The following is a 27,881-nucleotide window of genomic DNA, read 5'->3' as shown; positions in this document are numbered from 1 at the left end:
AACGTCAAAAACCCTCGCCTTGCCCGACGGGCGCGACAACTGTTCGTGAAATCAGCTGTCAGTCGTTTTACATACAGGGGCGCTTGTGCGTGTGTGTGCGTGTGCGATAGGTCGTTCGTGCTGCTGCGAGGCCCGTTGTGTGTACAGTTTTATTTTCACTGCCCATCTTGAAAAGCAAGAGTTCGCTTGCTGCCCGCTGCTGCCGCCGTTGTTGTTGTTGTTGTTGTTGCTGCTGGTGTTCAGAAGAAGAAAACTTTTCGGCCAGAACAGCCCATAGACAGGTGTGTGTTAGCGTGTGTGTGCAAACGTTGTTGTTGTTTTATTGTGATCACAAAGTGTGTGCGCGAGTGAACAGTTGTAGTTGTGCGGTGCGGAAAAGGTAAACTTTACAGCTGCAGCACGGGGCAAGAAGCAAAGATAAAAAGGTGGGCGAAGAAAACACAACAGTGTGCGAGCGCATTCAAACAAAAAAACGCGTACAGTCGTGCGACCCCATTGGGCAAAAGGGAAGAAAACGGAACGGCTGTGGTGCAAAGGAAAAACACACACTCACACGGATTGTAAGTGTGCCAGTGTGCAACAAAAAAGAAAATTGCCCCAAACAGCAGCAACAGCACCCCCCCCCCCACGGGGCATGGAAAAGCAAGCTAGTGTGTCTCGCGCGTGTGTGTGCGTGTGTGGATATCGTTTCTATTGGTTGGTCCGTTTGTAGCGGCCCTCCAGGTTTTGCGTTGTGTGGTGGTGTGCGAGAAAACTTTTCCTCCGATTGCTTAACACCATACGGAAACGCACATTCCCTTTTGGCACCACTATTCCCGTGTTTGTATTGGAGTGGGGGGGGGGGTGGTTGGGGGGTGGTTGGGGTACACACTTCTCGATGCTCCAGACGCGTTTGTGTGCCGAAGGGAGGCTTTGTGTGTACCACCCCAGTGCAACAACATCCCTCCGCCCGGGGGATAGAGCGAGCGAATGAAGGGCGACTGACTAGGGGGGAGCGTAAGGGAGCGAGCGGGAGAGCGAGAGAGAGGGGGGAATGTCTTTGTTGTGCTTCTTGGCTGTGCAATGGCAAACCGTGTGTTGAGGCGAAGTGTAACAGACACACACACACATACATGCAATCACACGCAAACACACACACACGCACACACGGTGGGTTAATTATCGAACTGCGTAAAGAGCGTAAAGTCTAATCGGCAGAAATCGAAAGGCAAACGCAATCGCACGGGACGGGACGCGGGGTTAAGGGATGAGTCACTGCCCTGGAAGGAAGAAGGGGGGGGGGGGGGTGTATCGGAAGCCAATGGCAACAGTCGAGCTCTGCGGGCCAACAGGCCAACACACGAAAATAAAGCACACACACTCACACTTTGGTTTGTTCACCATCCGTCGCGGGGGCCCATCCGTCGTCCATCCAATTTCTTCCCTTCCTTTCAATCGGAAGTGACGTAAAAGGTGCCCAACGGGGAAGGGGTTGAAAAGAGGTTGGGTGGGGCAAGAGGAAGAGTGGGGGGTTGAGGTTTGGGTGGTGTGTTGTGTTTAGGTTTTTGCTCGCGCAAGTCGTCGCCGTTGTCGCTGGCTGGCTGGTTGAAGGTTATCTGCTCTCTTTGGCGATCTGTTTGTGTGTGTGCGCGCGAGTATTTGAAGTGTGTGCGTGTGTGTGTGTGCGCGCGCGTGTTGATACACATCTACATGAGTGAGGGTTTTTTTGTTGTTGTTTGTTTCGTGTGTGGTTCGAGCCCGTATGCTGCTGCTGCTGCTGCTACTTTGATTTCAGTTCGAGCCAAGCTGCTGCAGTACGATAGCACCTGAACGCGTCCGATCTCTCGCCCTCGGAACGCTTGTTCAAGCGGACACTTTACAGCTGTGGTGTGGTTTTTGATCGTGTGCTAGGTAGCGATTACAAAGAGAATCGGTTGTGTTTGTGTTGTACCTGCGCGTGATTTTCCCTATTTAGCGTGCGTGCAAGTGTGTGTGTGTGCAACACATTTGTTATTGTAAATCCCATCCCTGTAACCCCTTTTCTAATCCCTTTGTTCGAATGCAACAAAAACCCTGCATCTTCCCGAAAATGGTGGTCCCCGCCCCGAAAAAAATGTGACGAAAAAGCCTTGAAAATAGAGGCGAAAACGACAAAAAAAAACAACAAACGCGTACGCAATTTACGCGTACGGATGACGTCGTTTTGTTACGTGCGTCGTGTGCGAGGCTGGATAAAGAGTGTGTGTTGCGCGCGTGTGTGTCTGTGTGTGTGCATGTGTGTCCGTGCGTATTAGCGTATCACAAAATGCGTCCCAATAATTTTGCCTTCAAATCGGGAAGAAAGCAACGTTTGCACCGGAGTGCGTGTGTGTGTGGTTTTCCTTTTTTTTTGCTTCCAAACGCCATTTGCCTGTGTGTGCGGTTGTGGTATGTGGTTACGAGTGGGGGGAGATGGAGAAGGATGGCCCTTTTTCTTCCTCCTCCCCCTAGGATGGGTTTTGCTGGGAAGAGTAACATGGCGAAAGTGTGTGCATGTGTGTCTGTGCTTTGCTCTTTTTGCTCCACATTTACCGTAGTGACAGAGATCTTTCGATCCAAGCAATCGCTTCGACTTTTACATTCTCTTGCCGCTGGCTACCACCATCCCTCATCGCCATCATCCACAATCATTCATGATTGCCCATCATCAACAACAACAACAACTACAACATTGACTGTGTGGGCCATCATGGCTGGTGTGTCGGACGGCGACGTCTTGTCAGTGTGTGTCTGTGTGTATGACACTCTGGGGGTGGTGGCAATGTTTACAAATAACACTCCCATTGCTCTTGTTCACGGTGCTTGTTGTGGCTGTGTGTAACAACAGCAAAGCATTGTGTTTCTTATAAATTGTACCTTTTTCCTATTTTTGTTGTTGTTGCAAATTTTGCTTAAAATTGTAACAAAAGCATTTTTCTTTATTTTTAGTGTCCATGTGAAGATGTTCCACAAGATTTTGTACCAAAACATACATACACACACACATGAAGCATTTTCTCTTTGTTGTGAGCGCGCACACGCGAAGTTTTTGGGAAGATGATACCGACCCACCCCGCCCAATCCCGATTGCAGTTTGCTGCACACGGAACTGCTGGATCACGGGAAGCCAAACAAAGAATTACTCCACGGGGCAATGAAATAATCATATTCGCCTTCGCATTACGATGGAGCCACAGTTTTTTTCCCCGAGTTTGATGCATTTTTGTAGAACAGAACATTGATCACCTCGAAAAGCACGTCATGAGAAGCAACACAAAACCGACCGCAATTCCACGGTGCAATTGTGCTTTGTGTGTGTGTGCGTGTGTGTGTGCAATGCGTATGTGCTGCCCTGTTCATTCATGCTTGGCGAACACAACGATTGAATGAATCAGAGACGTTAGCTGCCGGGTGGGAAGGCAAGGGCAAGCTGCAGTGTAGTCCTTTTTTGTTTATTTCCTTCTACGGACAAGGATAACCGGGGAAGGAAGGTTGGTGGTGGTTCGGACGATACCCCATTACTATGCCGCACTTGGCTGAAAGGTTGAACGGCTTCGTCACATTCTTATTTGCGTTCCGGATTGTGGTGTAAGCTGTACTGCTTTGTAGACTTGTTTTTGTTTGATAAACATGATAAAGCAGCCATTCACCTTTGAATGCTTTATTATATGCATTGCTTTTATTTTTTTGTGTGTTTCAAGTAGTAATCAGTCATTCAGTTGATCAAAGGTAGTCGATTCTTATCCTTGTTTTATGAATAAAACCTCTCTCTCTCTCTCTCTCTCTCTCTCTCTCTCTCTCTCTCTCTCTCTGTCCCTGTCTCTCTCTCTCTCTCTCTCTCTCTCGACTGTCAATTTGTCATAATGTAGAGAGAAAAGGACATGTTTAGGCTCATTTTAGTAATTGGCTTGTCTGTTGTCCTTCACATTTGACGCAACAACACTCCGCTTAGTCTTGGTAGATGTTTCTTTTTCGTTATTTCATAAACAAGATGACCATTTGAGATTTGAACACATGCATTTAACCGATCAGTACACTAGGAAGGCTCGAAAAATGAAACCTTCGAATGTAGTTGGGAATGATAGTTATCCTGGGCAAATGTATGTAACACGTATTACAGGGTTTTCCAGGAGTTATCATAGCTGTGGGACACTTTAATGACTCCGTCTTACGTGAAATGAACTTAATGTAATGCGATTTGGATTCTATAGCACGCTTGTTGGACAAATCCAATAGCAATTTCTAAGGCGCTTGTCCAAAAAGTGTGCTATTGAGTCCAATTTTCATCATATGAAGTTCATTTTCTATAAGATAGAGTCAAGAAAGTGTCCCACAACTGTGAGAACCCCTGAAAAACCCTCTATAGGGGTTTCTTAGACAGTTTCGAATGTAAACATTGTTATTCACTGCGTGCTTGATCCAGACGTTAATCCACATCAATCTGATTTTGAATTTCATAATCATAATTTTTGATTTCTTTAGCATGATTTTCAACACGATTCAAGCTGGATTGAGTCAGACAGTTCTTTGTTGTTGTGTTGAAAATCTTGTGTTAAAACTGAAATTTAATTTTGAATTAAATAAATTATTTGACAGCTGTTGAAACACATCTTGGTGGAGTTGAATAATTATGTGCACATTCGAAAGTGACTTGGAAAACCCTGTATTACTTTGCCGAGCCTTTTTTGCAACTATTATTGGTTTTAGACCTTTTTCAATGGATTTATGTTCCATTTAACACATTTTGAGGGCTAGTTAGATGCTTCCGGTTCCTTTGAAGAACACTTTGTTTTGTTAAATGACTTCTTCTATGTAAAACCACCACGCCATCATGCATTACGTGTTCTCGCCTGCACAGTGTGTTGTTGTTTATTTCTGCGTTGCAAAATGCACCCCTCCTAATCCACTGGCGGCCGTCTGTCGGGGGATGATGATTTGCTGCCACTTGAACGCTCAAGTTCTGCCCGGTTGTGCGGGGAGGAGGAGGGTTTGGGTTAGCTCAGCCCAGACACAAACACCGTCCCCTTTCTAAGCGCTGAGATAGCCCCGTTTTTCCCATGCCACCCAGCGCCAGGCACTGGCTGGTACACCGGCTCTCTTCCCCAACTGCCTTCGCACATTACGATGCACGTGCTGCATATATGCAACGCGCTGCCCGGGGCTGGCGGGAGTAGAATTTCAGACGGGCCAGACGGGTGTCACACAACAAACGGCGGCCCCCAGTCTTCGACGCACCTCTTCCCGGGGAGCATCCCGATGAGCTTGCTTGTGTCTATTGCGCTGGAGATGCAGCACCGTTTGCTGCATAGTCTGGTGCATAGTTCTACCTGCCTGCCTTGTTTAGGTTGGTGGCTGATGTAATGGGTCGATAATATTGAAATCGATTGCTTGTTATTTGTTTGTGTGCGCTGTCCCGGGTCCGCCCGCTCTGCCCGCTTTGCTAGCAGCCTGGCTGGCCTGGTTAGCCAACTGATAAACAGCGAAATTAAAATCCCCATGCACTGTGCTGCTGATCGCTCACGTGCAAGTGCAATAGCCGCTTGGGGTGCATATGTGGGGTGTGTGTGTGTGTTGCATTCGATCCGTTTTTTTTATTGGAATTGGAAAGTAAGTAGGGCGCAAGGTGCAAGAAAAGAGGAGCGGTAGCGGAAATTGAAAAAGAATTTCCCCGAGTACGGGCGGGGGTTAGTAACGTTGGTTTAATTTCATCATTGCTGTTGGGCATTTTTATTGCATTAAGCATTGGTTCATTAGCGAGCAGGTGAGCAGGGGTGTGATGGATTAGTTCACTACCTATCGGTCAGGCCACCCCGTTTCTGTGCTATCTGAATTCCATTTCCTTAGCAACAGTGTGTGTAATAAGAATAACATTGCTTTGCATTTCAACGCTTATTTTTGTCGAATTTAAGCATTATAAATTAACAAGACAGAAGGACAAATTCTTCATTTCTGCTTTAAATGGATTAATTGTATTAAAATTTTATTTTATTTATTTTAATTAAAAAAATTACAAAAGCCTGTTTTTAAAGGAAGCTTTTTTTTAAATGGTAGCGTCTCAAATTGACATTTTTGAGCCTGAAAATCGCCCTTTAAAATCCCATTTAAAGCCGACAAGCTCTTTAAAATCGACTGAGGTGTGGCTTTTTCATTGCTTTCTTCTCTGTCATTTAGGAAATAACGTATAGAATCCTTAGCATTGGTTGTATAGTCATTTTATACAATAATAATAATAATAATAATAATAATAATAATAATAATAATAATAATAATAATAATAATAATAATAATAATAATAATAATAATAATGATATTAATAATAATAATAATAATTTTCAAAAAGTTACGCCCTACGAAATGGGCCTTCTCTTTGTCAAATATTAAAATAAATACATCTAAAACGAATTAGACGTCATCATCATCCAATAGAAGAAGGTCATACACACGCACAAACGAAATTTTGACGCTTTCCACACGGTTTATCGCGCACAAATCCACCATGTTTGGGATTTCGAGCACCATTCAAGCAGATCATGCTTGACAATTTAGTGCAAATGTCACTTGGGCTCTCTATTTATTTTCAGAATATTAAAAATTTCATTATAATTGAAATAATATAAGCGAGCTTGAGTCGAGACGGATCAACCATTATTTTCTTTGGTAAAACTCTTTTTAGACCGATTAGACCGATTAAATTTGGGTAATTTATTAATGCTCCTTAAAACGACCATAATCTATGCCCTCACAGAATGGGTATATAAAGGATTAAATATAAATATTTTTATTCAGAAAGAACGGCTTTGGCTGTATTGCTTAAAATATTCCAAATTAACACATTTATAAATAATGTTCTTGGAAGAATAATGAAATATTCCAAATTAAAACATTTGAAAAAAAAAACCTAAAGGTATGAACGTAAACAGGAGTATACAACAAGTGCTAGTGATGTTAATATTTCACACACTGTATAGCGAAACACCCATCGATCGATCATTGAACCACCTTTTCTCCATGTAGCCTATGATGGATGCAAGGATTTGTTACCTTTATGTGTGCAAACACTTTTCCCGCTGTACTCAAACCGCCCCCCCCCCACATGAAACTCAAAATCTCTATACGATCGATACGTGCAAAAAATCCAACCACTAAATCCGACCCTTTTTACGGTAAAATACGGCGAACTTTGCACTCATCGAGGCACTCAGCTACTGTCCCTTAACGTATCAACTCCGCTTGACGCTTTCATTGTTTGTGCGTATTTCACTTTCATCTAACCTTTTCCTTACCCTTTTTTCTCGATTTGACGCAATCGAGGTCATGAAATATGCACAATGGACTCCTCCCCCAACACTGTCTGTAAACAAGGGAGTACAAGACAGAGATATTGCATTATGTTGTGTAATGGGGGTGAGGAGCTTTGCAGAACCTCACACAACGACGCAACGTCGAAACGCTGCCCCGTTTTGGAGCAGGTTAAACCCACCTCACTGACCGATTAACCCGGAAACCCGTCAGCACAACAGTGTCACAGTTAGAAATCAACGGCCCAATGTCAACTCTCACCTCCCTTGGGTGGGTTGTTCAATTTTAAACTTCACTTTATCAGCTGCCGTGCTTAATTACACGATGCTAATGGCGGTTCGGTGGTTACCTTTTTCTTTGCTGTCTAAACTTTTGTAGAACTTTCTAGTCCATTTACCATGTGCTTTGTGTGTGCGTGTGTGCGTCATTTGCGGAGGTTGTGATTGTGATTTGATAACAGCAAACCCCCCTTGTGTTTCTGTGTGCGCGCAGGTCTTCGCTTGATTAATGTTTGCGGAAGTAAAGCACACTTGGCGTTGTGGGTGAGAGGACACAGGTATCTTCCTCCATTGTCTAACTAAAAACAAACCAGAACCGTATGTCACACTCAGAGACACAAAGAGTTCAAGGTACTCTGTGGGAGCAAACGGGCAGTGTTGGTTTTCGCATGATAATGAGGCGGAAGGAAGCAACGATCGCGTTTCATTTGCATGGATGGGGACGCTTTTGGAGCATTTCGGTTGGCGCTTAGATGTGTCTAAGTTTATCCTATGTTTGTTTGAAAGTTAAAATTAGAAGAAAACGATCACCCACATTTATCTAAACAACCGCTTACTTCATTAACAAATCGAACGTGCGTTTCTTTAGGTAGCAAACTGCTGCTAAATTTCATTTGCCCCAACTTTCAAGGCCAAATGGAGAGTGGAGGACCGCCAGACACATATCACATCCACGCGCATAGCTCTGTTTGTTGGTTTGCGTATTGGTGAGTTCGTGTGGCCTTTTTGTGTTCTCAAGTTCGATCTCCCCCCCCCTCCCCCACTGTTGTATGTGCGTGTAAGTGCGTATGTTCGCTGGTGTCGCGCAGCACGCTTTTGGTGCGTATCTGTTCCTCGCGGGCCCTCACTCCGCCAACATCAACCCTCTCGACCCTTATTTCCACTCGCGGATCGAGAGGTGATCACGCACACACTGTTATGAGCAGATCAGATGTTTCTGCCGTTGGGTGGGTACATAAAATGGGCGACAACTTCAACGTGGAGGGGCATGAAAAAAGGTGGTTTTTCGAACGAGAAGGAAGCAGCGTGCTGCGATCGGAAGGTTTTCTGCCATTGATGCCGGATTGTGCCTGCGTTGTTGGCGGGGATTGGAGGTTGGTGGTGGGTTGGTTTTAGTGGTGCAATGTCATCGGTCCGCTAGGGAAAGGAAAACAGGTATAAGGCAACAAGATAATAATAATAAACATGCGCAGCCAGACGTGTGGATTGTGGAATGGGCAGGGGACAGAGTGTTGTTTTGTTCGAAGGGGAGTAGGAAGGGAGGACGGTTTGTGCTGCGGATCATTGGTTCTTGTCGTCTGTGTCGTCTAAGTGGGGTTGTTGATGATTTGTAGCCTGGCTCGTGTGTTTGGGTGCCTATCGGAAGTAAGAGTTTTGCTGTGATATTACCTATGTTTAATGAGCCGGTGTGATGGCCGTTATTAAAAGCTGATGGTTACATTCGTCAAGTAAAACCCGTAATTGAATGCAATGGAGGTCAGTGAGAGGTGCGTTCCGTGGTGGCGGAATGAAGATCTGCGTTGTAGCATCGTTTGTATGCTGGTGTTACTAGATATTGGACTTAATATCGATCGTTGACTACTAGATGATCTTGAGATGCTGTGCTTTCTTTTTGGAATAGTATCCTGTCTTATAGTAGTAAAGTACTACTAATGATGTCTCGTTCGACAAACTAAAGCATTATTAAGGATCTGGGCGAAGATCTGAAGGATATAATGAAGCGCGCAATGAGGAAGAAGTCGTAAAACACGCTGCAAGTCATTTAGGACCTTTTTTTCTAGCGATCAGTCTCTGTCTACTATGTACGACCAACTTGTCAGAATTGGGATGCACTCGGTCTATAAATGGAGCTGAAATGGATATGAAAACACATGGAACAAATGGCGAAGATGATGTCTGCTACAAAGAAGGTCATCATCATCACTCATCAGAAGTTCGATGATCCATTGATGATTTTCTCGTTCTCGATGAAGATGATTCGCATTACCATTAGCCCTCACTTACAGTAGTAATTTGAAGAAGCCAGACGGGTCTATATTTTGTTTTTCTTATCCTTATTGTCGTAAACAACATGAGCGATCATATGCCCGGCTTTAATAAGTTAAGTATATGTTAAAATCGATTGGAGATGATTGACAGGACGGGAATCGAACTTTGACCAGTCTTTACTGACGCAGCCACGTTTCTCATTAGACCATTGGGGTGTCATCAACCATAGTCGATTAGACTCAATGATATTCTAGAACTGGTGGGTGCATTAGCATTTTGTTGGCAATACGATGCAAATCGAAACATCTTTTAGATGGATTCCTTTAAGGGTGGTAAGCTGTCAAGAATAATTATCCGCAAACGCTTTAAAGTAAACCTATTGAATGCCATTTGAAGGTCTATGTAATGCTTGTAAAAAAACTGTGCTTTAGAAGCAAAACAATTTCTTGCAATTATTACAACTGTAATAACATCAGCAACCTTACGGAAAACGGAAGGCTCTGTCCAAGGACAAGGTTTTCTTTCCTTTAAAAAAAAACTGCAAACTACACCTGACCGACCAGACCAGTGATCGAGAATGGAAAACTGTACCGCTGGGTACCACCACGGAAGCTCTAACTCTAATTGTGTACGCGTATTGTATTGGTATTGGCTCGTGAAGGTCGTGAAGATACTTCCGCCAAAGACTGAAGATCGCCACCAACACGCGAATGCTTCATACATAACGAGCAACCAAAGCGAGCGCTTGGAATTTGGCACAATATGCATTCGTTCAGCATTGTACCGAAGTGTTGAGGCGCACGTGCCATTGTTGTACGAAGAAAACAAACAAAAAAACATTCTCACAAATGGTTGATGTGTCTATTTGACGTTTCCTTTTTCTTAACGTCATCCTCCATTCCGCTTCCAATTTTCTCGATCGTTCGTGATCGTGTCTCGCATTTTCCTGCCCCCGTTTTCCATTGCGCACCAAGTAAAAGTAATCCACCCTCGATCGCCCACTCCCCTGTGCGTTCGCTTTCGTTTTCCCGTAAGCAGAGACGCGGGGGGTTATTTCCCCGTGAATCATTGCGCTGTTGCCGTGAACCATTTTCGTACCTAGTCACGAACCTTAAAAAAAAAACAAACGAGGCAACAACCTCCGTCGTCTTGAAATCACGATCGCTGCCGTGTCGTTATCATTCTACTTTCTCGCTCACTGCCGCCTTGTAGGACGGCGTAAATAGTCTTCTGTGGCTTTGGGCGGAGAGGGAACAACACATACACACACAGCACAGGTTGTAATGTTTGGCCGATTTTCTCTGCTAACGACGGCAACGATGATGTGGTGTGTACTGCATCGGAGACCTTAATCTATTCAGTGTATTTGTGTCTCTTCTGTGTCCGTTTAGTGAACCCCAATTGTGTATTAGCACTGTATCTCTCTCTATCTCTCTCTCTCTTCCTTCAAATGCACCACGCGCCATAAGCGCGCCATTGGAGCCAGATACCGTAATTAGGTCAGTGGGAGAGATTGGTGTGTTTTTCGCTGGGTCGGTAGGATTTCCCACACACTCACCGTGTGTGATGACAGTTGTTTTTGCCATTTTGGTGGGTATCGCGCGATAGAGGGTGGAGGGCCGATGAATTGATGTGACGCACACCGCATCATCGGCACCCTTTGCTTTAAGACGTAATTTCTCACCTCGGCTAAGCCGGCAAACACACCGGGTCCTGTGCATCCCCGTGCCGTGTTTTGTAGGTCGAATCGGGAGCGTTGTTCATTATCGGTTGGAGTGTATCCCGAAGTTGCCGTTACGGGGCGTTATCAGGCAGCCAGCGGACGGACCTTGGGGTGTGTATTAGGAAGAGTGCACGCGCCGCTTGCTTAATAGAAGTCACTCTTGCCAACGATTATCGCGGCGTGGCTTGATTTGTGGCGCAAGATGTGGCGCTGCATAAACGGAATTGAGTTTAACAGGGTGGAGGAGGTGTGTGTGTGTGTATATGGCTGTGTTGGAAGTAGCCATTAATTAAACAATTCACTTTTACATCGATTGTGGAGCGTGTTAGCTGGTTGGGTTTGTTTCACGAAGACAGGTTGCATGCCACCTTATTGCACCAGTGCAACACAGGGCCGGTTCAATGAACCGAACTCGACTCTATCTGTGTATGCCACAACATTCCTCCTTCCAATGCTTTCCACGGGCCACGAGCATCTCCCACACACGCCGTTGCCAAAATCATCGTCCCGTTCTCCTCGTGAATATGTTTTGCGTTTTCAATGCGAATGTGTAGCATTTTTTGCCACGCTTTAACGGCTTTTTCGCAACATTTTGTCTAATCGCTTGTTTTTTGTTTACTTTCAGCACCACAACAACACCACTAGAGACAGCACATACAGCAAGAGAGTGTGTGTGTGTGCGAGAAAGAGAGAAGGACACAAAGTGAGCAAAAGTCAGCACGGTGTAACACGAAGCACCCACTAAGCACGCGGACAGCGATCGGCTTCATCCATTACCACCATCCCACCCACCTACAACAACAACCAACTATACAACGGGGTGGGGTGGGTGAAAGGCAGAAGTGAAAAAAAACATTAGATCGCAATCGCGCGCGCGATCATCACTACTCGTGTGCACAACGACGCAGCAGCGTCAAAGCGCTGGTTGTTGGTTGCAGGCGCGGCGCCACCACCAACAACCCCTAGACATATGCTCCGATAATATGCGCAGTGGAGCAGCGCAGACCGGTAGGCGGCAACAGTGTAGCGGATAGAGAGAGAGAGAGAGACAGTAGCAGCAGCAGAACACACCAGAGAGACAGACCGGGCGAAGAGCAGCAGCAGTAGCAGCAGCAGTACAGCAGCAGCGCAAATACGCCGTTTTGCTGCAGCAAATCAAAAACAGCACTAATCGATCGAGTGTAGTGTGTGTGTGTGTGTGGGGCAATAAATAGCAGTGAGTGAGGCCGCCCAAAGGTTAGCGAATTTGGAGCGCAACGACCAAAGCACGTGAAACTGTGATCCGCACCGCGAGAGAGTGATGCGCCTAGTGGCGCCGCACCGTTCGATTGTCGTCACCCTCCCCGCGGTTGGCTGCGTCGTGTGTTGTGTGCGCCGTGCACTGAAGCTGTGAAGCAAACGGCGGGTCTATCCCACACGCAGCATAGCGGTAGGAACGAACCACCAGGACATTACACTACGAACGCGCTTTGAGGCTTTGTGTTTCGGTGTGGCCCTTGTTGCTGGCAAAGCGGGAATGCTAAGCTAAAAGGATCGACCGGATTACATATCGCAAAACGCGTTGGCCAAGCTCGAGGAAACGAATGCGGTGGTGCGGCTTGGCACGGGCACCGCTGGCAGGCGTGGTGAAACGCGCGTGGAGACAGGAGCGGCAACCGGTGGCGAGGCTGTCGGAGGGGTGCGGCCGGCGGTTGACCGGTGAGCAGGCGGCGGGACGATTGTTGCAATAGGGTTGCGGGTGGATTGCAACGGCAAACCCGGCACCATGATGTTCGTATTTCACGTGGATCAAGGTCGCATGCTGACCTTTAAGATGGAGTGCATGTTTGAGGAGTAAGTAGTGCAAGGGCATGGAGACAGGCACGGATGAGAAGCTTTGGTTGACACTGACATTTGACTCCTCTGCATCCCTTTTGCAGCATCCGGCGGTTGAAGGAGCTGATCGAGCGGAACCATGCGATACCGGCCAGGAGCATCGTGCTGCTGGTGAGCGGTGGCGAGCTGCTGGAGGACGAAAGTCGCGCCTGCCACTACGCCACCGGTACCGACACGAACCCGATCTACATGTTCTGCAAAACCGTCGGCGAGTCACCGCTGCTGTCGCCTGGACCGATTAAAGAGAGTAAGCATACCCCGCGATCAGTGCGCGATCGTTGTGAATTGAATTGAAAATTCTTAAACTATTTTCTGTCTCTCTCTCACACACACAGCTGAGGTTGATCTGGACGGTTTGGTGCGGAAAAGTCTGGAGCTTCCAGTGACGTTCGCGGGGATGGCGGCCCGGGCCCAGCTCGCCCAGCGGATCTACGAGATGGGGCGGGAGGAGCTGCGGCGGTGCGAATCGCTCATCCACGAGCAGCACCTGCAGCAGCAGGGCTGGGCGGCGGTGGTCGCCAACATGGAGGACACGATCAAGGAGTTCCAGGAGCGGTGCGAATACTTCAACCGCTACTACGAGGAGCAGCTGCGGATGTACGAGGAGCAGATGGATATTTTGCACAGGTGAGCGTTTACTGCAACTACTGCGACAGTGACAGTGTTGAAATGATGACGCCGATTCCTTTTCTTTTCGTTGCAGTTTTGACAAAAGCCTACAACAGCTGGCAGACATTCCAATCCTTTCGTCGCTGATGGAAAATGCCGAATCGCGCCCGTACGGTGTGTTCGACGAGGTGTTTAACCCGAGCAGAGCGGGCAGCAACACCGATCAGCAGTCCTCCTCTGCAGCGGGCGGTAGTGCTGGTGGCGGTGGTGGTGGTTCGGGAGGTGTGATCGTATCGACGAGCGCTGGCGGGCCGCCGCCAGGCTTCGAGGGAAACCCGGACGGCGACACAGTGTCGGAGGAGGGGCAAAAAGTGGAAGCCACTGGTAGCGGTACCGAGCTGGCAACGGTGGAGGACGGTGGTGGTGAGATCGCACTGACGGAGGGCGAACGGGCAAAAGGCATCTCGCTGCTCGACTGGATCTCGGCGATGGAGGGTCAGCTGACGCTGAAGCGCATGGCCGAGGAGTGTCGCATCAACATCGAAAAGTTCAACCGCAACCTGCTGGTCAACCTGAACGATCGCATCGAGAAAGCGGTGAAAGCGTCGCAAAATGTGAGTGTGGTCGCCTGTGTTGTGTGTGTTTTTGGCTTTGCGTGGAAGAATTGTCTTGGAATGCTTATTGTTCATTGCAGGTTGATATTAAGGTAGTGAAGGGATTGGAGGAACGATTGCGCGGGCTGGACGAGCTGCTGGCGAAGGCGAAAAAGCAGCTCAGCGACCAGAACGGGCTGGCGGAGGGTATCGCGAAGAACCAGCAGTCGGCGAGCAAAATCAACGACGCGTCGGTGCTTCCCCAGCTGTGCGTGTCGCACCAGAACACGCTGCAGCTCATGAAGAAGAACCATGCCGATCTGCTCGAATACAAGCGCCGCTGTACGGTGGCGAAGGAGGAGCTCGGCCTAAATCTAACGAAAAGGATCAAGTGAGTAGTAGGGTGCACATGGGAGCAATGGTTACAAAGTGGCAAGTATTTTGAATTGGTGCTTTACTACCTACGTGCATAGGTATATTATGAACGTGGAGACGAGGGTGCATGAGCTGGACAGTACGCTGCAGCTGTACCACACGTCGCTGCAGCGTCTGCAGAAGCATCTGAGCATCATCGAGCAGATCCATATGGTGCCGTGCATCTACGTGAGCGCCGTAACCGAGGTGGTCCGTCGGCGTATGTTCTCTAGCGCGTTCTTAAGGGTAAGTAGGGTTTACAGGGTTTTCCAGGGGTTCTCATAGTTGTGGGACCTTTGCTTCATTTTTTCTAATGGGAAGTGAACTTAATATGTTGAAAATTGGTCTCTATGGCACCCTTTTTGGACAGGCTCCTTGGAAATTGCTATCGGATTTGTCCAACAAGGATGCTATAGAGTCCATTTCCCATTACATTAAGTTCATTTCGCTTAAGAAAGACTCAATAAAGTGTCCCACAGCTAATAGGACTTCTGGAAACCCCTACAGAGGGGAATGATATTTTCTGTGAATTATCGCAATTTATTTCCCCCTTTTTTCACAGTGGGCTTCCGATTTGGCATGCCGGCTGATGGCGATACACAATGAGGAGGTTGCAAGGCGGCAGGACTTTACCTCCATCTTCGAAGGGCACTTCCTGAGCTCGCTCTTTCCGGGCATGACCGATATGCCACCGTCCTACGCCATCCAGGCACCATCGGTGTTCGATTCTAGTCTACCAGCGCTGGACAAGCAGGGTACGGTCCAGTGCGAATGCGCTCGAATTTGCATTATAAATTATTTTTACGATCGTTTTTTCGGTTCTGTTTCTTCCCATTGGCAGACCTGGAGGAGCTGTCCCGCTATCTGCCCGAACTGACGGAGAAAATTCCGCTACCGAACATAGCTTCTGTGATAGATTTTTTTCAAACTCGATCGGTAGAGCAGCAGCAGCTGCAGCAGCAAGATGATGGCAGTGGTGCCGGAAAGGACGATGCGTCGGTACGCAGCAAGGACGGCGCCACGTCCAGCAGTGACAATGCGGCGGAGCAGCAGTCGGGCGGGAAAGAGAGTGATAAGTACGTCGCCGGCAGTGTGTAATTTCAGTATCTTTTGGATACATTTTACTTAAATTCACTTGTTTTATCGTGCAGGGTCGGAGCAGAATCGGAAACCGACACCGAGGATTACGAGAAGGTTCAAAATCAGAGTCCCGTCGGTGGCCGCTCGACGCAGGAGGACGCACCGGTGGCGACGGTGGCGGTGGTAGAGACGTGCAGTGTGGCCACCTGCACCGAGCCGGTGGAGACGGTTTGTGCGGAAACGCTTACAGAGGTGCGCTATGACGACGACACACACCCCCCAAACGTTACTACGATCACTGGGACAAACACTACTACCCGTACTAACACTGTCGCTAGCTGCATGCATGCTACTAACACTTTGACAAGCGCTACTACTACCACCACTTCCGCTTCTGCTGACCATGTTGCAATGGCGAGTGTTGAGCACGGTGGTGGTGGTGAGGATGTGAGTGGTAAACTGGCCGAACAGCAGCCAGCAGCCCTGCTGCCGGGGTACCACCATCCGGCTACCATACTGGAGGAAAATGCTGCCTCACCTGCAGCCGGCATTGTTGGGGCGAGCCTTGACGGTCGCTGCCCGCTGTACGTACCGGCGAGCACGCTGGACGGGGGGCGCCGGCTGCGGAGGGGCATTTTAACCCGCACCTCCTCATCGGAGCGCTCGAGCAGCTCGCAGGAGCTGCTGCTGCTCGCCCTGATGGAGCCGAGCCCGGGCAGTACGGCACTGTTGCGATCGCCCGGCGACGAGGGCGAGTTTATTAATAGCGAGTTTTACATCGACGAATCGCTGCCGTCCAGTGCGGCCAGCGTCGAACGGCGCCAGCAGCTGGAGCACACCAGCCACCAGCCGTACCAGCAGCACCAACAGCAGCAGCAGCTATACCACCAGCATCAAGAGTTTCGGGCGTCGTTCGCCGACTGTCTGCTGGCCCGCGGTCGCAGCAGCTATGACGAGGGCACCGTCATTTTGCTCCTGCAGGTACAGAGAGAGAGAGAGAGACAGAGAAAGAGAACTAGAAACGTTCACAGAGAAAAAGAAGTGGAAACCTCCACCTTTTTTTGCTGTTTTACTAAACACACTTTTTATCTGTTGTTTTTTGTTGCGTTTCTTGTTGTTTTTGGTTGTTATAATTTTTTCGATTCAAACATCGATTTATTTGTCCCCACCTTTTTTTTTATTTGGGGCAATATGTACCGGAATGGGCAAATTGTATAATCCAATTGGAAAACGTTTTTTTAAATTATATAATGCACACATCCATTGCGTATTGTTTCCTTTTAGTTGCTTGATTTACGATGCACCATAGCAAGAAAGGGTAGACCTGTTTACCAACAGACGAACTGACGATGCACTCAACTTTAGCCCTCTTAAACGACCCTATTAATATTTAATCTTGCTTTGTTCGCTGTTTTAATGCAGGATAATCTCGGCACCACGCGCCTGGAGGTGGAAAGGCTCAAGGGTTTGCTCAGCAGCGTGTACCAGCTGTCGCAGGACTCGATTATGATGCTACGCGACCAGCTGGCACGGGTGCGGGCGGAGGCGGATAGCAACCGCACCCAGTTCCAGTCGGAGCTCGGTGCAATGAACCGGGCGTGGAACGACATCCAGCAGCTGGCGCGCAACCGCGAGCGGGAAACGATCCAGCAGCTGACCGTCGACCACGAGCTAGAGATGAACGATCTGCGCAAAAGCATCCACCACAAGGACGATGAGATACAGTCGCTCCGGTCGGACAACAGCACGATGAAGGCGAGCCACATCGAGACGGTGTCGAGCTACGAGCAGGAAAAGCGGGAGCTGAGCGACCAGATCGCGCAGATGCGCGAGGTGATCCGCCGGCTGGAGGAGCAGCTGGCGAGCGCCGAGGTGGACCGCAGGAAGGCGATCCAGGAAGCGATCGAGCAGCTGGAGCACAAGCACCGGACGGAGATGGAATCGTTGCGGTGCCGGTTCAAGCTGATGGCTACCAGCATGGACCGGTCGCCGTCGGACACGAGCCTGGAGAAGATCGAAAAGCCGGACATGATCGACATTGGTACGCACGAGCAGCTGCTGGCGCAGGTCCGGCTTGACCTCCAGCGGGAGAAAGAGCAGGCGATAAAGGCGGCCGTGGAGGAGGAGCGCCAACGGTGGGAAACGAATGCGATCGGAGGCGGCAGCAGCATCGTTGGCAGTGCGGGCAGTGCGGGCAACCAACGATTGCACCGATCGTACGGTGCGGCCGGTTCGCCCGGCACCGGCAGCCAGGACGTGTACAAGCGCATCCTGGACGAGAAGGACCGGCAGCTGGAGGAGCTGCGCGAAAAGGAGGCGCAGCTGATGCGCGAGGTGATGCGCATGCGGGAAACGATCCAATCGCTGACCGATCCGGAACTGAGCCCGCTGAACGACCACAGCTGCCGGGAGCAGATGGAGGCGCTCGAAACCGACCGGCAGCAGCTGGCGGACCGGCTGGACAAGCTGCACGACAACCTGCGAACGCTCGAGGAGGAGAAGAACGCACTGGCGTGCGAGGTGCGGAAGCACCGGATGGATACGGCGCAGCTGCTGACCTGCTCGGACGGTGACACGGTGACGTACGTGTGGAATCCGAAGAACTCGCAGTACAACATAGTGCAGGTTAGTGTGCGATTGTTACTCTTTGGAGCATTGGTTTAATGGTGGGGATTTAATTTTGGTTGAATTTTCAGTCGGGCGAGTTTACCTACTACTTGCACGAAAGCAGCTACCAGGCGCTCGGGCTGCAACCGACCGTAAGGGGCGAGCAGCCGGACACACTGTTCGGCTTCGGTACGGTCATACATAAGGAGTTTTGCCACGCGCGCCGGGACGACAACCGGTACGGTGTGCCGCAAGGTGCGTGCTTCTATCGCGTCAAGCTAAAGCCGGTCAATGTGTCGAAAAAGAAGAAAGGTAAGCGCTGGCACCTACAATTAGGGATTTTTTTTCGATTTTAACACTTTCCTCCCTTCCAAAGGACGACCATCGTCGAGCAGAGGCAGCGGATTGTCCGCTGAGATGGCCCCTGCACCGCAGCAACCACCGACGGCCATCGTGACGATCGAAATGCAGTCCAGCAGCAGCAGCAGGAGTGGCGGCGGCGTCGGCGGCGGCACGTTACCGATCACTACCAGCGCCACCGCCGGCCAGCTGATCGATTCATTCGCACAAACCGACCACCCGACACCGTCGTCCACGACTACGAGCAGCACGACCGGTGGCATGGCGGACGGTAGCAAATCGCCCACCGCCGCCAGCCGGGACATGATCGACTCGGGCGTGGTGGAGCAGCAGCGCAGCAGCTACCGTGAGCGCAACATTAGCATCACGGACGAGGAGGACGGGGTGGTGGGCAGCTTCGGGATCGGGTCGACGGGCAGCATCGATCGCATCCGCTACCAGAGCGTGTGCGAGGAGGATGACCCAGCGGACGGTGACGACGATGACGACGGCGACCTGGCGGACAGTGCCGGCGGCGGTGGTGGTAGCAGTGCGACGGTAAATTTCTACTTGTGATAGTTTGTTTCATTACTATTTTTTTAAATTAGTTTCGGTTGTGTTTTATGTTTGTGTATGTGTTTTTGGTTCGATAAGAACTTCCTTTTTCTCTCTCTCGCTCGGGTTCGTTGGTTGGTTTCGCCGCTGCTACATTCTACCGTCTAAAATGGGGGTTGTGTAAAGCACACAAACACACACACTCAAGAATTCATTAGCATTGTTCATCTTCCTTTTTTGCGCGCACTTATTGGTTTCCATTCATTTGTTCTCCATTGCGCGCGAATAGTTGTAGTACATCATTGCGGTACATTTTTTCATAATCGTTTACGATCAGGCTATATTTTATGCATTCAGTTCGTTCTTCATCAACATTTTTCGTTCGCCATCTTCATTTTGGAGTCATTTTTCATCATCTATTTTGATCGACTATCATTCATTTGACCTTTTTTGTGTGGTAAAGTTACAATGTGTGGTTAAGATTTAACGTAGATTTAGCGTTTTTAAACGCCAGAGGCAACTGATCAAGCGTTTATGTGCATCAACTACTACTCCCGAACTATTTTTAAGTTAATTGTTTGTTCATTTCGAATTAACTTTTCGCTATCATTTAACATATCGCAATGAACGGTGTTGCGCACATTAACAGCTCTTTTCATTTTCAGCCAAGGCACAGCTAAAAATCGCCATCTGCTTTGCGTGTTTTGTTTTGTCGCATAATGTTAAACCGATCACTCACCACCATTGTATGAATATTCATGGATCATTTTATGTTTTATTACTCACATTCATAGCTAATGAGCATCGCGCTTAACATTAACGTATGTGAGGCCCGGGTGCAGCTATAGTTTGTACGTTGTGCAGGACCGGAGCGGAGCTTGTATCTTACACCAAACGCACTGCTTCTGCTTGCTTTTTTATTGCCTTGCTGACTTTAATCCTTTATAGTATGCGTAGTTAGCTTGAAAATGGTTGTAAATACACATGCGCCTCAGGCGCGCGCCCGCTGGTGTTTTTTCGCCCTCCCCCTTTCTTAACAATAACAGAAGCATAGCGATATATTGCTAAATAACGTTTTGCACCATTGCAATCGTGTGTAGCGCAATGTTTTTTGTTCCCTTCTTTTACATTGATTGTGATACCCTCCTCCTTCGGTTTTCTCCAGCTGATGCTGCTTAAAGCTTTTCTACTTCTCAACGGCGACGAGCAATGAGGATGAAGGAATGGAGGGAAGAAAAATGAAATGAAAGGATAAAGATGAGGTGATGATGAAGCACGAGATCAAGAACGATTGTGATGTAAAATGATGAACATTTTGTTGTCGGGTGATGTAATTTCAGTGATAGAGAACAAAACAAAGGAAGTAGAAAAAAAAGGAGAAAAGGTTGTAAAAGCAGATTGTGTGTGTGTTTGTGTGCAGCTAAAAAGAGAGAGAGAGAGGGCACAGTGTACAGTAAAAACACAAAAGGAAGAAAGGAAGACGAAACAGCTGATCCACTAATGAACTTAGCGTTGTGCGTGCATGATAAACCACCGGAATGCTCGGAGGAAAGTTAAATGGTAGAGAGGGACGAGGGGAATGCTGGAAGAAACGGGAAAGGGTGTAGTGTTTGTTTTAGGCATCGAATATATTAAACAGAAAACTCGTTCACACATGCCCACATACCTTACCCCCGCTCTCATTGATTTCTCAGGATAGGTGAGGACAGGATCGCAGTCCCCGAGCATCGCCACCACCATTACACCCCTCCAAACAAGCGCAAAAAAGGAAAGCCAAGGAAACGGGGAGGGTAGCAAAAAAGCAAAATCAAAACAGAGAAACTAATACCGTGTGATGATGGCCGTTTTAACGTTTAGACTATAGAAGAGAAAAGAAAGGAAAGCGCGCAGAGGAGGAACACAGGCGAGCGGAGCCAAATTTTCAACCGCCGCGCGCTCGAACCACTAGGGATATGTACAAAGTTTTGCAAGCAGCTGAGATGGACCGACGAAACAGTGGTTTAGTGGGTCGTAGAAAGGCCACTAAAGTTAAACTTACGACACAGACACACACACACACACTGATACTTGGTGTAGTACTTTTGTAGTAGCACACAACAGCCCAACGAGTCAGACTAAATATGTGTTGCAGCAGCAGCAGCATTAAGGAGAGGAGCAGTTACGTATGATCGTATGATCATTAGGGCTACAGGGCTTCGAGAGCAAAAGCAAAAACCGACGCAACAAACAAACAAAAAGAAACATAGATGAAATAAACAGTGAAATTATTCTAAAGAAAATTTAAAATAAAACAAAAAACCTTTGATAAATCACATCTTTTTTGGCGTGTTAGAGCGATGTTGAGGAAGAAAACAAAAATCACTATTTTCGGTCCACGTTTGGGATACATTTACTATTACTAACTTATACATTTTCCCTTACTATTTTTTAATAATATTGCATGATCTTTTAAAGATTAAATGAAAGATATAGATAATTCTGTTCAATTTAAACGTAAGTTTGGACCACACATCCTACCGGCACACTGTGAACGTTTGCTTATTCATCTGTCTGCTTTGCTGTTTAGTCCCCTTTTTGGCTTGGCCGCTTGCTCTAGTGCTTCGTACAAACATTACTATGTTAATCGTTCCGTTTAATCTATATAATATGGTACCAAAACAAAAAACAAAAACAAAATTACCATCGATTCGTTATGCATATGTACTACTACTGCGACTACTGCCACGGCTTTACCGGACGGTGGACTTGCCGTCACATACACTACACCACATGACGAACGCGCCATACTCCACTACGAATATACTAACAGCAAGCCCAACGGCATCACCACGATCACTTACGATCATCACCCTCACCAGACGCAAGCTAACCAGTGTAAGCAATCATTTTCCTTTATTCCTAACGCTCTTTCACTCTCCTTCAATACTAATCGAACCCTGCTCGAGATCATCCATTAACTGAATGCAATGCAACTCTCTCTCTCTCTCTCTTTTTCTCGTTTCATCACGCTACCCTTTAATAACAACCACAACAACTACTGCAACCCACCACCGCACAGGATCACCAACAACCATCGTCTTGCTACGCAAGCGCCACCGACACTACCATCGTTGTCACACGCACGAACCAGCCGCCGCTGATCCAAGCCTCCATTGCCGCCGACAGTGGTAACAACAGTGAGGCGTCCACTGCCAGCAGCACCCATCCGCTAGCCACCACCAGCATCAACAATTCCACCGCAATCACCGCAACTAACAGCACCGCCCAGCAGCCGGTAGCCGGCCAGTCGCTGCTGTCGATCGCGGACGATGTGAGCGATTCGGCCGACTCCGAGTACCGGTCGCTCGAGGCAAACGATCAGGAGGACAGTGACAGTGCGGTGGCACCGCTGCCGCTCGCGGGGAGCGCGGGACGGGAGTGAGCTGTGAGCGCTGGCTATGGAGAGAGAGAGAGGGCATGATGGGGTGTTAAAGTGTGCTAAATGTGTTTGCGGATTTTAGGAGCTACTAGAGGGGGAAAAACGGAAGGAATATGCCATGGGAGTCGCGCTGTGCTCGTCTGTTTTGGTTTTGTGCACAATCAATAAGTTAAAAGGGTTTTTTTGAGCAAATTTGAGCTACTAAGCAGCACACCGTGTACTGTAATAAGTAGCTGTCTTTGTAACTGCTCGCTAGGTTTTATTGCTAACATACTTATTTGTGTGTTTGATTGTGTCGCATGTGCTAGAGAGTGCTTATTTTGTTAAAAAAAAGCTTATTTGCATATTGTTTTGGGAACTTTATAACGAAATTAAAACGCAAATCTATCATTTCCTGTTGTAAGCTTAAAAAAATCTAACCATTAATCCAATAAGAAATGTACATTACACCTTAATTCATGCAAACACAGCCATCACACTCTCCCTTTGGGGGCTGCCTTTTACAGAAAAAAAGCAAAAAAAAGCAACAAGCAATTCCATTGCGAGCGAGAGGGAGGGAGGGAGTAAGAAGCGATGCGTGATAACCGAATGTGAAGAGCAGTTCGGCGGAATGGCCAGCTCTCTAGAGAAAAGCGCTGTAAAATATCTTCTGCTAGGGGTTTGTTCACAAATTCACAGTTTCTCCTCTGTTTTTTTTTGTAATACCAATAACAATTCCTTCTTTAATCAAACACAAACAATCACGATCGAATAAGGGAAAAAAAACAACGGTAGGACAGTTTAAGATTGGTACACCGGAAAGGTGGAAGCGCTCAGCCTCAGCAGGTTGGGGTGAGAGAAGTGTAAATTGCTTAGAAAAAGGCAAGTAAGGGCGAGATTGTTATAAAAATTAGTATAAGAAGCTGATAGAGAGAAAAAAAATCAACAAAGAGAGAGAGAGAGAAAAACAATATAAAAAAGTAAATATCTCGGTAAACTGGTATGATAGAAAGTTTTTTTGATATAAGAAAAAACAGAAACAAACGAATACAATTAATCCAACGGACATGGAAGCAAAACAGTGTAAAGGGAAAGAGATAAAAAAGCAGTACGATTTATTAGAAGGCACCATAATCAGCTAGTGTTTAGTAGATTTGAACCATTACGCTTATGTTGAATGTGGCTGCAGGGGACCTGATGAAGTGTGTATGTGAGTGTGAGTTGGCGGAAGAAGAAGAAGAAGCAAACAAAACGGGCAAACGGAGGCTTGAAAGAGTTATGCTGAGGAAAATTACAGATTTTTGTATAGAAGAGTGGGTGAAAAACAGGCAAACAGGTGTGTCTGTTGATGCAGATGATCCCTTCGAGCCTGCCAATGAGTATGAGGAAACGATGCGAGAAGATGTAGACAAGGCTGTAACAAAAACCACATTTGTTGTGTGCGCGCGAAACAAAATGAATGTCTGATCAGTAGTGCTTTGTATAAGTGCAAGGGCGTGAAAATAAGGAGGGGGGAAAATGCTTGTTGATTGTAAAATTGTAAATCATGGAAACGGGAATGATTTTCCAACTCGCAATTCTACTGTGTCACGATTGTAGGGTTTTACATATTCAACTTTGTCCTAATGCCTACCCGTTTGCTCTAACTACACTATTGAATGAATGAATGAAGAGGAAGCAGAACTGCGCTACTACTGTTAGTTCTAATGTAATTTACAACTGCATACGCTGTGTGCGCCTATAATACTACGCCTTCGTTTGTCGTGGACGTGATACGTGATGGAAAGGATATGATACTTGGCGGGACGAATGTAAAGAAATGCAGCTGTTTCCTGCAACAACAAGAAACTAATAGATAAAATAAACCACAGGAAAACTCAACGATCAAACCTCCTGGTGGCCTGTTAACAAGCGGGATCGTGTAATCTTAGAGTTGATCACGGATGAAAGAAAAATGCTCCATTTTTTGGAAATGATCGCTTTTAAAAAAATATACAAAGCAAAAGGAATGTGCTACACCTTTTCGCAAAGCGTTTCGGGGCGACGATCAAGGAAGGCGCGCACATATCGAAGCACGGCGGGTACATTAAGCACGCATGTAATCTGCTAACAAGATCACGATCGTGTTTGTTATAGTAAAAGATCTTGGTTGAAATGTGCCCCTTTTTTATGGGCGCTTTTGCAGACTGCTGCGTATCGGTGTCCCAATTTAATACAAACAAACTGATTAGGGGGTTCGTGAGCCTTGTGGCTCGCCAAAATTGGCAAAAGCACAAGCGCCCGACTGAGAGATAGAGATAAAAAAACTCCACCACAAAGGGGTACAATTAAGCGCCAAAGGTTATGCTGTGGGCTCGTGAAGTTTTTTCGGCTTGCTTTTTATTTCGTCTTTTTCGTCGTTGCGTCGTTGTTCTTGTTTATCACAAACTCTGCCGATCGTCGCGCGTAAGTTGCGTGTGAATTTCGGAGAACACGGCTTGAGAAGCGATCGGGCGTTGAAAAGTTAAACAAATAATATTTTTCATCGAAGATGTAATTTACTGCGCTGCGGGTTCGCTTGTTGGCGGATGGCGTGCAGGACAAAAAAAGGGAGGGCATTTTATTGGAGGGATTAAGGGGAACGAAATCACGAAACGGACGTTTATCGTGATCTTGCAAAAGATGTAAAACAATATTCTCTTTTTTTTAATATTTTTTTTTAAACAATTTATTTTGGATAAAGATAGAATTTTCCATGGATTTCCCTTTCAAAAAATGGCAATTAAATTATTTATCAAATCAGTGTGCATAAAGATCAATTTCTGCTTGCACAATAAGATCCAACAGACTAATATTGCTGATTGGAATTAATTCTGAATGTAACTTCAACAGGTTTCATGAATTCTGCTTGATTGACGTGTAGAACACAATTCTTATTAGATTTACCGTATTGGATTCTGCATCAGGAAGTTACGAACGATCGTGATGTAATTTTAAAACGAAATTCCCTTTGCTGCACTTGAACCTGTATGATACACGACCGTTTTTAAGGGTGTATTATTGTTTTAAAATGAAAAATATTTACTTAAAGTGTGTTTTTTTTATCTCGCTCAGTGAGCCGCCATTACGAGCGAGTCCAGCTCCGCGTACTGCGTCCCTTGCCGAACGATCTCCGAGTTGAGCGACTGCTCCATCACGCCAATCTTGATGTCCATTTCGCACAGCTCCTCCTTGATGCGAAAGATCGCCTTCTTGATGTTGATCAGTGGACCTGCAAATGGGTAAACAAAATGAGAGTTTCGGCTGCTCATTGATTTCCTGGGACTAAAAAAGCCCCGACACTCCGACACTTACTGCCATCCGTCATCGAATTGCCACGCTGTTCCATCTGAATCTTCACGTTCTCCAGCTCGTTCGTAATCTTCGACAGCTCGTGCTCGTGTTCGGTTCGCTCCTGCTCGGCCTGCTTGATCTGGGCCGTCGTTTGGTTGTGCTCGATCAGGATCTCCTTGTACTGGGCGATCAAATCCTTCAGATCGTTGTTTAGATGCTTTTCGCGGCTTTCTATCTTCTCCATCACGTAGCTAATGTCGGACTGTAGCTTCGAAAGCTGGCTGTCTGTTTCCTCCGTTGCCTGAAATAATGTTTAAAATCATGAAGGATTCTCTAAAACGGATTACAAACCCCTACCGAGTCGATATTGTTTCGCAAATTTCTCATCTGCTCCAGATGAGCCCTCCAGTCACGTGGGTCCGTCTTTACGACCACCTTCAGCTGCGGCAGTACGCGTTCCAGCTCCAAACGCCACGCCTCACTGTCCGACAGGGAATCCACCTTGTACTCGCGTGTCTCCTTCCGCACGCTAGCACCCGACCTGGCCGGATCGGAGAAGCTCAGATCGAAGAGTCCGTTCCGCTCGTCATCACTGTCGTCACTGCCACCGGCCATCTGTTCCTCTTCCACCTTCTCCAGTATGATTTCGGAATCGTTCTCGATCAGGTCGACCATCGGGTCGTCTTCCTTGCGACACTCGGGCCGCTTCATCTGGAACTTGGTGAGCTTGAGTGCCTGCGTGGCCAGACAGTCCATGATGTAGACGCAGATGGGGCCGGCGCCCTGAATGAGCCGGTTCGTCTGGAAGTCGGTCGGTACATCCTGCAAACAAAGAGACAAAATGTATGATAATAACGGTTAAATTTGATACTAAAACTTCTAATTCCATTACTTACCATCTCCTGGAGCACCTTGATGATGCGCGATATGACTATGTTCGGGTCGTCAAACTCCTGCGGCTGGTCGAACGTTTTGCCGATCTTGCGTATCAGCCAGGCACAGATCGAGGTGAACATGAAAAACTGTTCGCCCGGGTTGAAGGAGCGCAGGAAGTAGTAGCGATTGATTTGCTTCATCTTCATCTCCTTCAGCAGGAGCCGCTCGTAGTTCAGCAGCTTCAGCTTTTCCATCAGATCGTCCACCTGGAAGGAGGACACGGACGATACGCTGCCCGAGTCTCGCTCCATCGCAAGGTTGTACTCGTTGCGGAACATTTTCACCAAGCTTGGGGAGGCAAGTGGCTTATGTTTCCGATTAAGAACGTACAATATACACGTTGATAAAGTTTTCAAATAGAAGTTCTTTAGATCTCAACAATAACATGTACTTTTCACAACAACACTACATGTTTGGCGTGGTTGCTAAGGGGCAAACAAAACAAGCGGTCCGGTTGCTAAGGGGGTTGCTGTTTGGCAGTTGCACTTGTTGACTTGAAGGGAGTACAGGGTGGTTCAAAAGGTTGTTCTGAGCTTTAGATCATTTTCCCTTGGTAGTGGTTGCGTACTTGAATAGTAAATTAATCTTATCAAATGTTATATCTTCGATCATTTAAAGAGAATTGTTATTAGAGAATTTTATTGAACATTACTTCACTACTTTCTGGTTTTAGGGATTGACAATAGGTAATTGAAACCGAATTAATATTTATTTATTTATTTATTTATTTATTTATTTATTTATTTATTTATTTATTTATTTATACAATCTCTGTGTACTCAGCTCTTGCGTGACAGATTTAGCATTTCTTGGGTCTTGGGTACTAATTCTTGGGTCAAAAAGGTAAGTGTAAAGGAATAAGAATGTGAAGACATCGT

General features: G+C 47.1%; 2 protein-coding genes across 15 annotated transcripts; one reads left to right on the top strand and one right to left on the bottom strand.

Moving 5' to 3' along the window:
* The first annotated feature begins 69 nt into the window (after nucleotides 1-69).
* On the top strand, nucleotides 70-24,644 carry LOC1279842 (RB1-inducible coiled-coil protein 1). Of its 14 annotated transcripts, XM_061653452.1 has the most exons (15): nucleotides 70-425; nucleotides 11,912-13,119; nucleotides 13,206-13,408; nucleotides 13,497-13,788; nucleotides 13,865-14,384; nucleotides 14,465-14,754; nucleotides 14,837-15,023; nucleotides 15,340-15,532; nucleotides 15,619-15,853; nucleotides 15,929-16,109; nucleotides 17,280-18,482; nucleotides 18,554-18,776; nucleotides 18,841-19,361; nucleotides 22,168-22,232; nucleotides 22,417-22,559. In XM_061653452.1, exons 2-14 carry the CDS (start codon nucleotides 13,052-13,054, stop codon nucleotides 22,225-22,227), a joined length of 4,176 nt encoding a protein of 1,391 aa, XP_061509436.1. In that variant the 5' UTR covers nucleotides 70-425; nucleotides 11,912-13,051; the 3' UTR covers nucleotides 22,228-22,232; nucleotides 22,417-22,559. The 14 variants fall into 14 exon arrangements, with proteins under 14 accessions (XP_061509436.1, XP_061509427.1, XP_061509439.1 ...); XM_061653443.1 differs by lacking the exon at nucleotides 22,168-22,232 and having other exon boundaries at nucleotides 22,417-24,644; XM_061653455.1 differs by lacking the exons at nucleotides 22,168-22,232; nucleotides 22,417-22,559 and adding an exon at nucleotides 21,053-21,672.
* A 790-nt stretch (nucleotides 24,645-25,434) lies between these two features.
* On the bottom strand, nucleotides 25,435-27,533 carry LOC1279839 (intraflagellar transport protein 57 homolog). Its single transcript, XM_319614.5, has 4 exons — nucleotides 26,964-27,533; nucleotides 26,425-26,889; nucleotides 26,089-26,368; nucleotides 25,435-26,005 (listed from the first exon to the last, which is right to left on the bottom strand). Exons 1-4 carry the CDS (start codon nucleotides 27,279-27,281, stop codon nucleotides 25,845-25,847), a joined length of 1,224 nt encoding a protein of 407 aa, XP_319614.5. The 5' UTR covers nucleotides 27,282-27,533; the 3' UTR covers nucleotides 25,435-25,844.
* Between the last annotated feature and the right edge of the window lie 348 nt (nucleotides 27,534-27,881).

Source organism: Anopheles gambiae, chromosome 3 (assembly GCF_943734735.2).
Source record: "Anopheles gambiae chromosome 3, idAnoGambNW_F1_1, whole genome shotgun sequence".
Lineage (NCBI taxonomy): Eukaryota > Metazoa > Arthropoda > Insecta > Diptera > Culicidae > Anopheles > Anopheles gambiae.
Note: the sequence above shows the minus strand (reverse complement) of the source record. Positions and strands in the feature narration are given on the sequence as shown.

Excerpts from the sequence above, each read along its gene's own strand:
- LOC1279842 (XM_061653443.1), top strand. The coding sequence starts at position 13,052 with ATGATGTTCGTATTTCACGTGGATCAAGGTCGCATGCTGACCTTTAAG. Across the intron at positions 18,483-18,553 it reads CGCAGTACAACATAGTGCAG|TCGGGCGAGTTTACCTACTA; the intron begins GTTAGTGTGCGA and ends TTGAATTTTCAG. Across the intron at positions 18,777-18,840 it reads TGTGTCGAAAAAGAAGAAAG|GACGACCATCGTCGAGCAGA; the intron begins GTAAGCGCTGGC and ends TCCCTTCCAAAG.
- LOC1279839 (XM_319614.5), bottom strand. The coding sequence starts at position 27,281 with ATGTTCCGCAACGAGTACAACCTTGCGATGGAGCGAGACTCGGGCAGC. Across the intron at positions 26,890-26,963 it reads TCAAGGTGCTCCAGGAGATG|GATGTACCGACCGACTTCCA; the intron begins GTAAGTAATGGA and ends CTTTGTTTGCAG. Across the intron at positions 26,369-26,424 it reads TGCGAAACAATATCGACTCG|GCAACGGAGGAAACAGACAG; the intron begins GTAGGGGTTTGT and ends ACATTATTTCAG.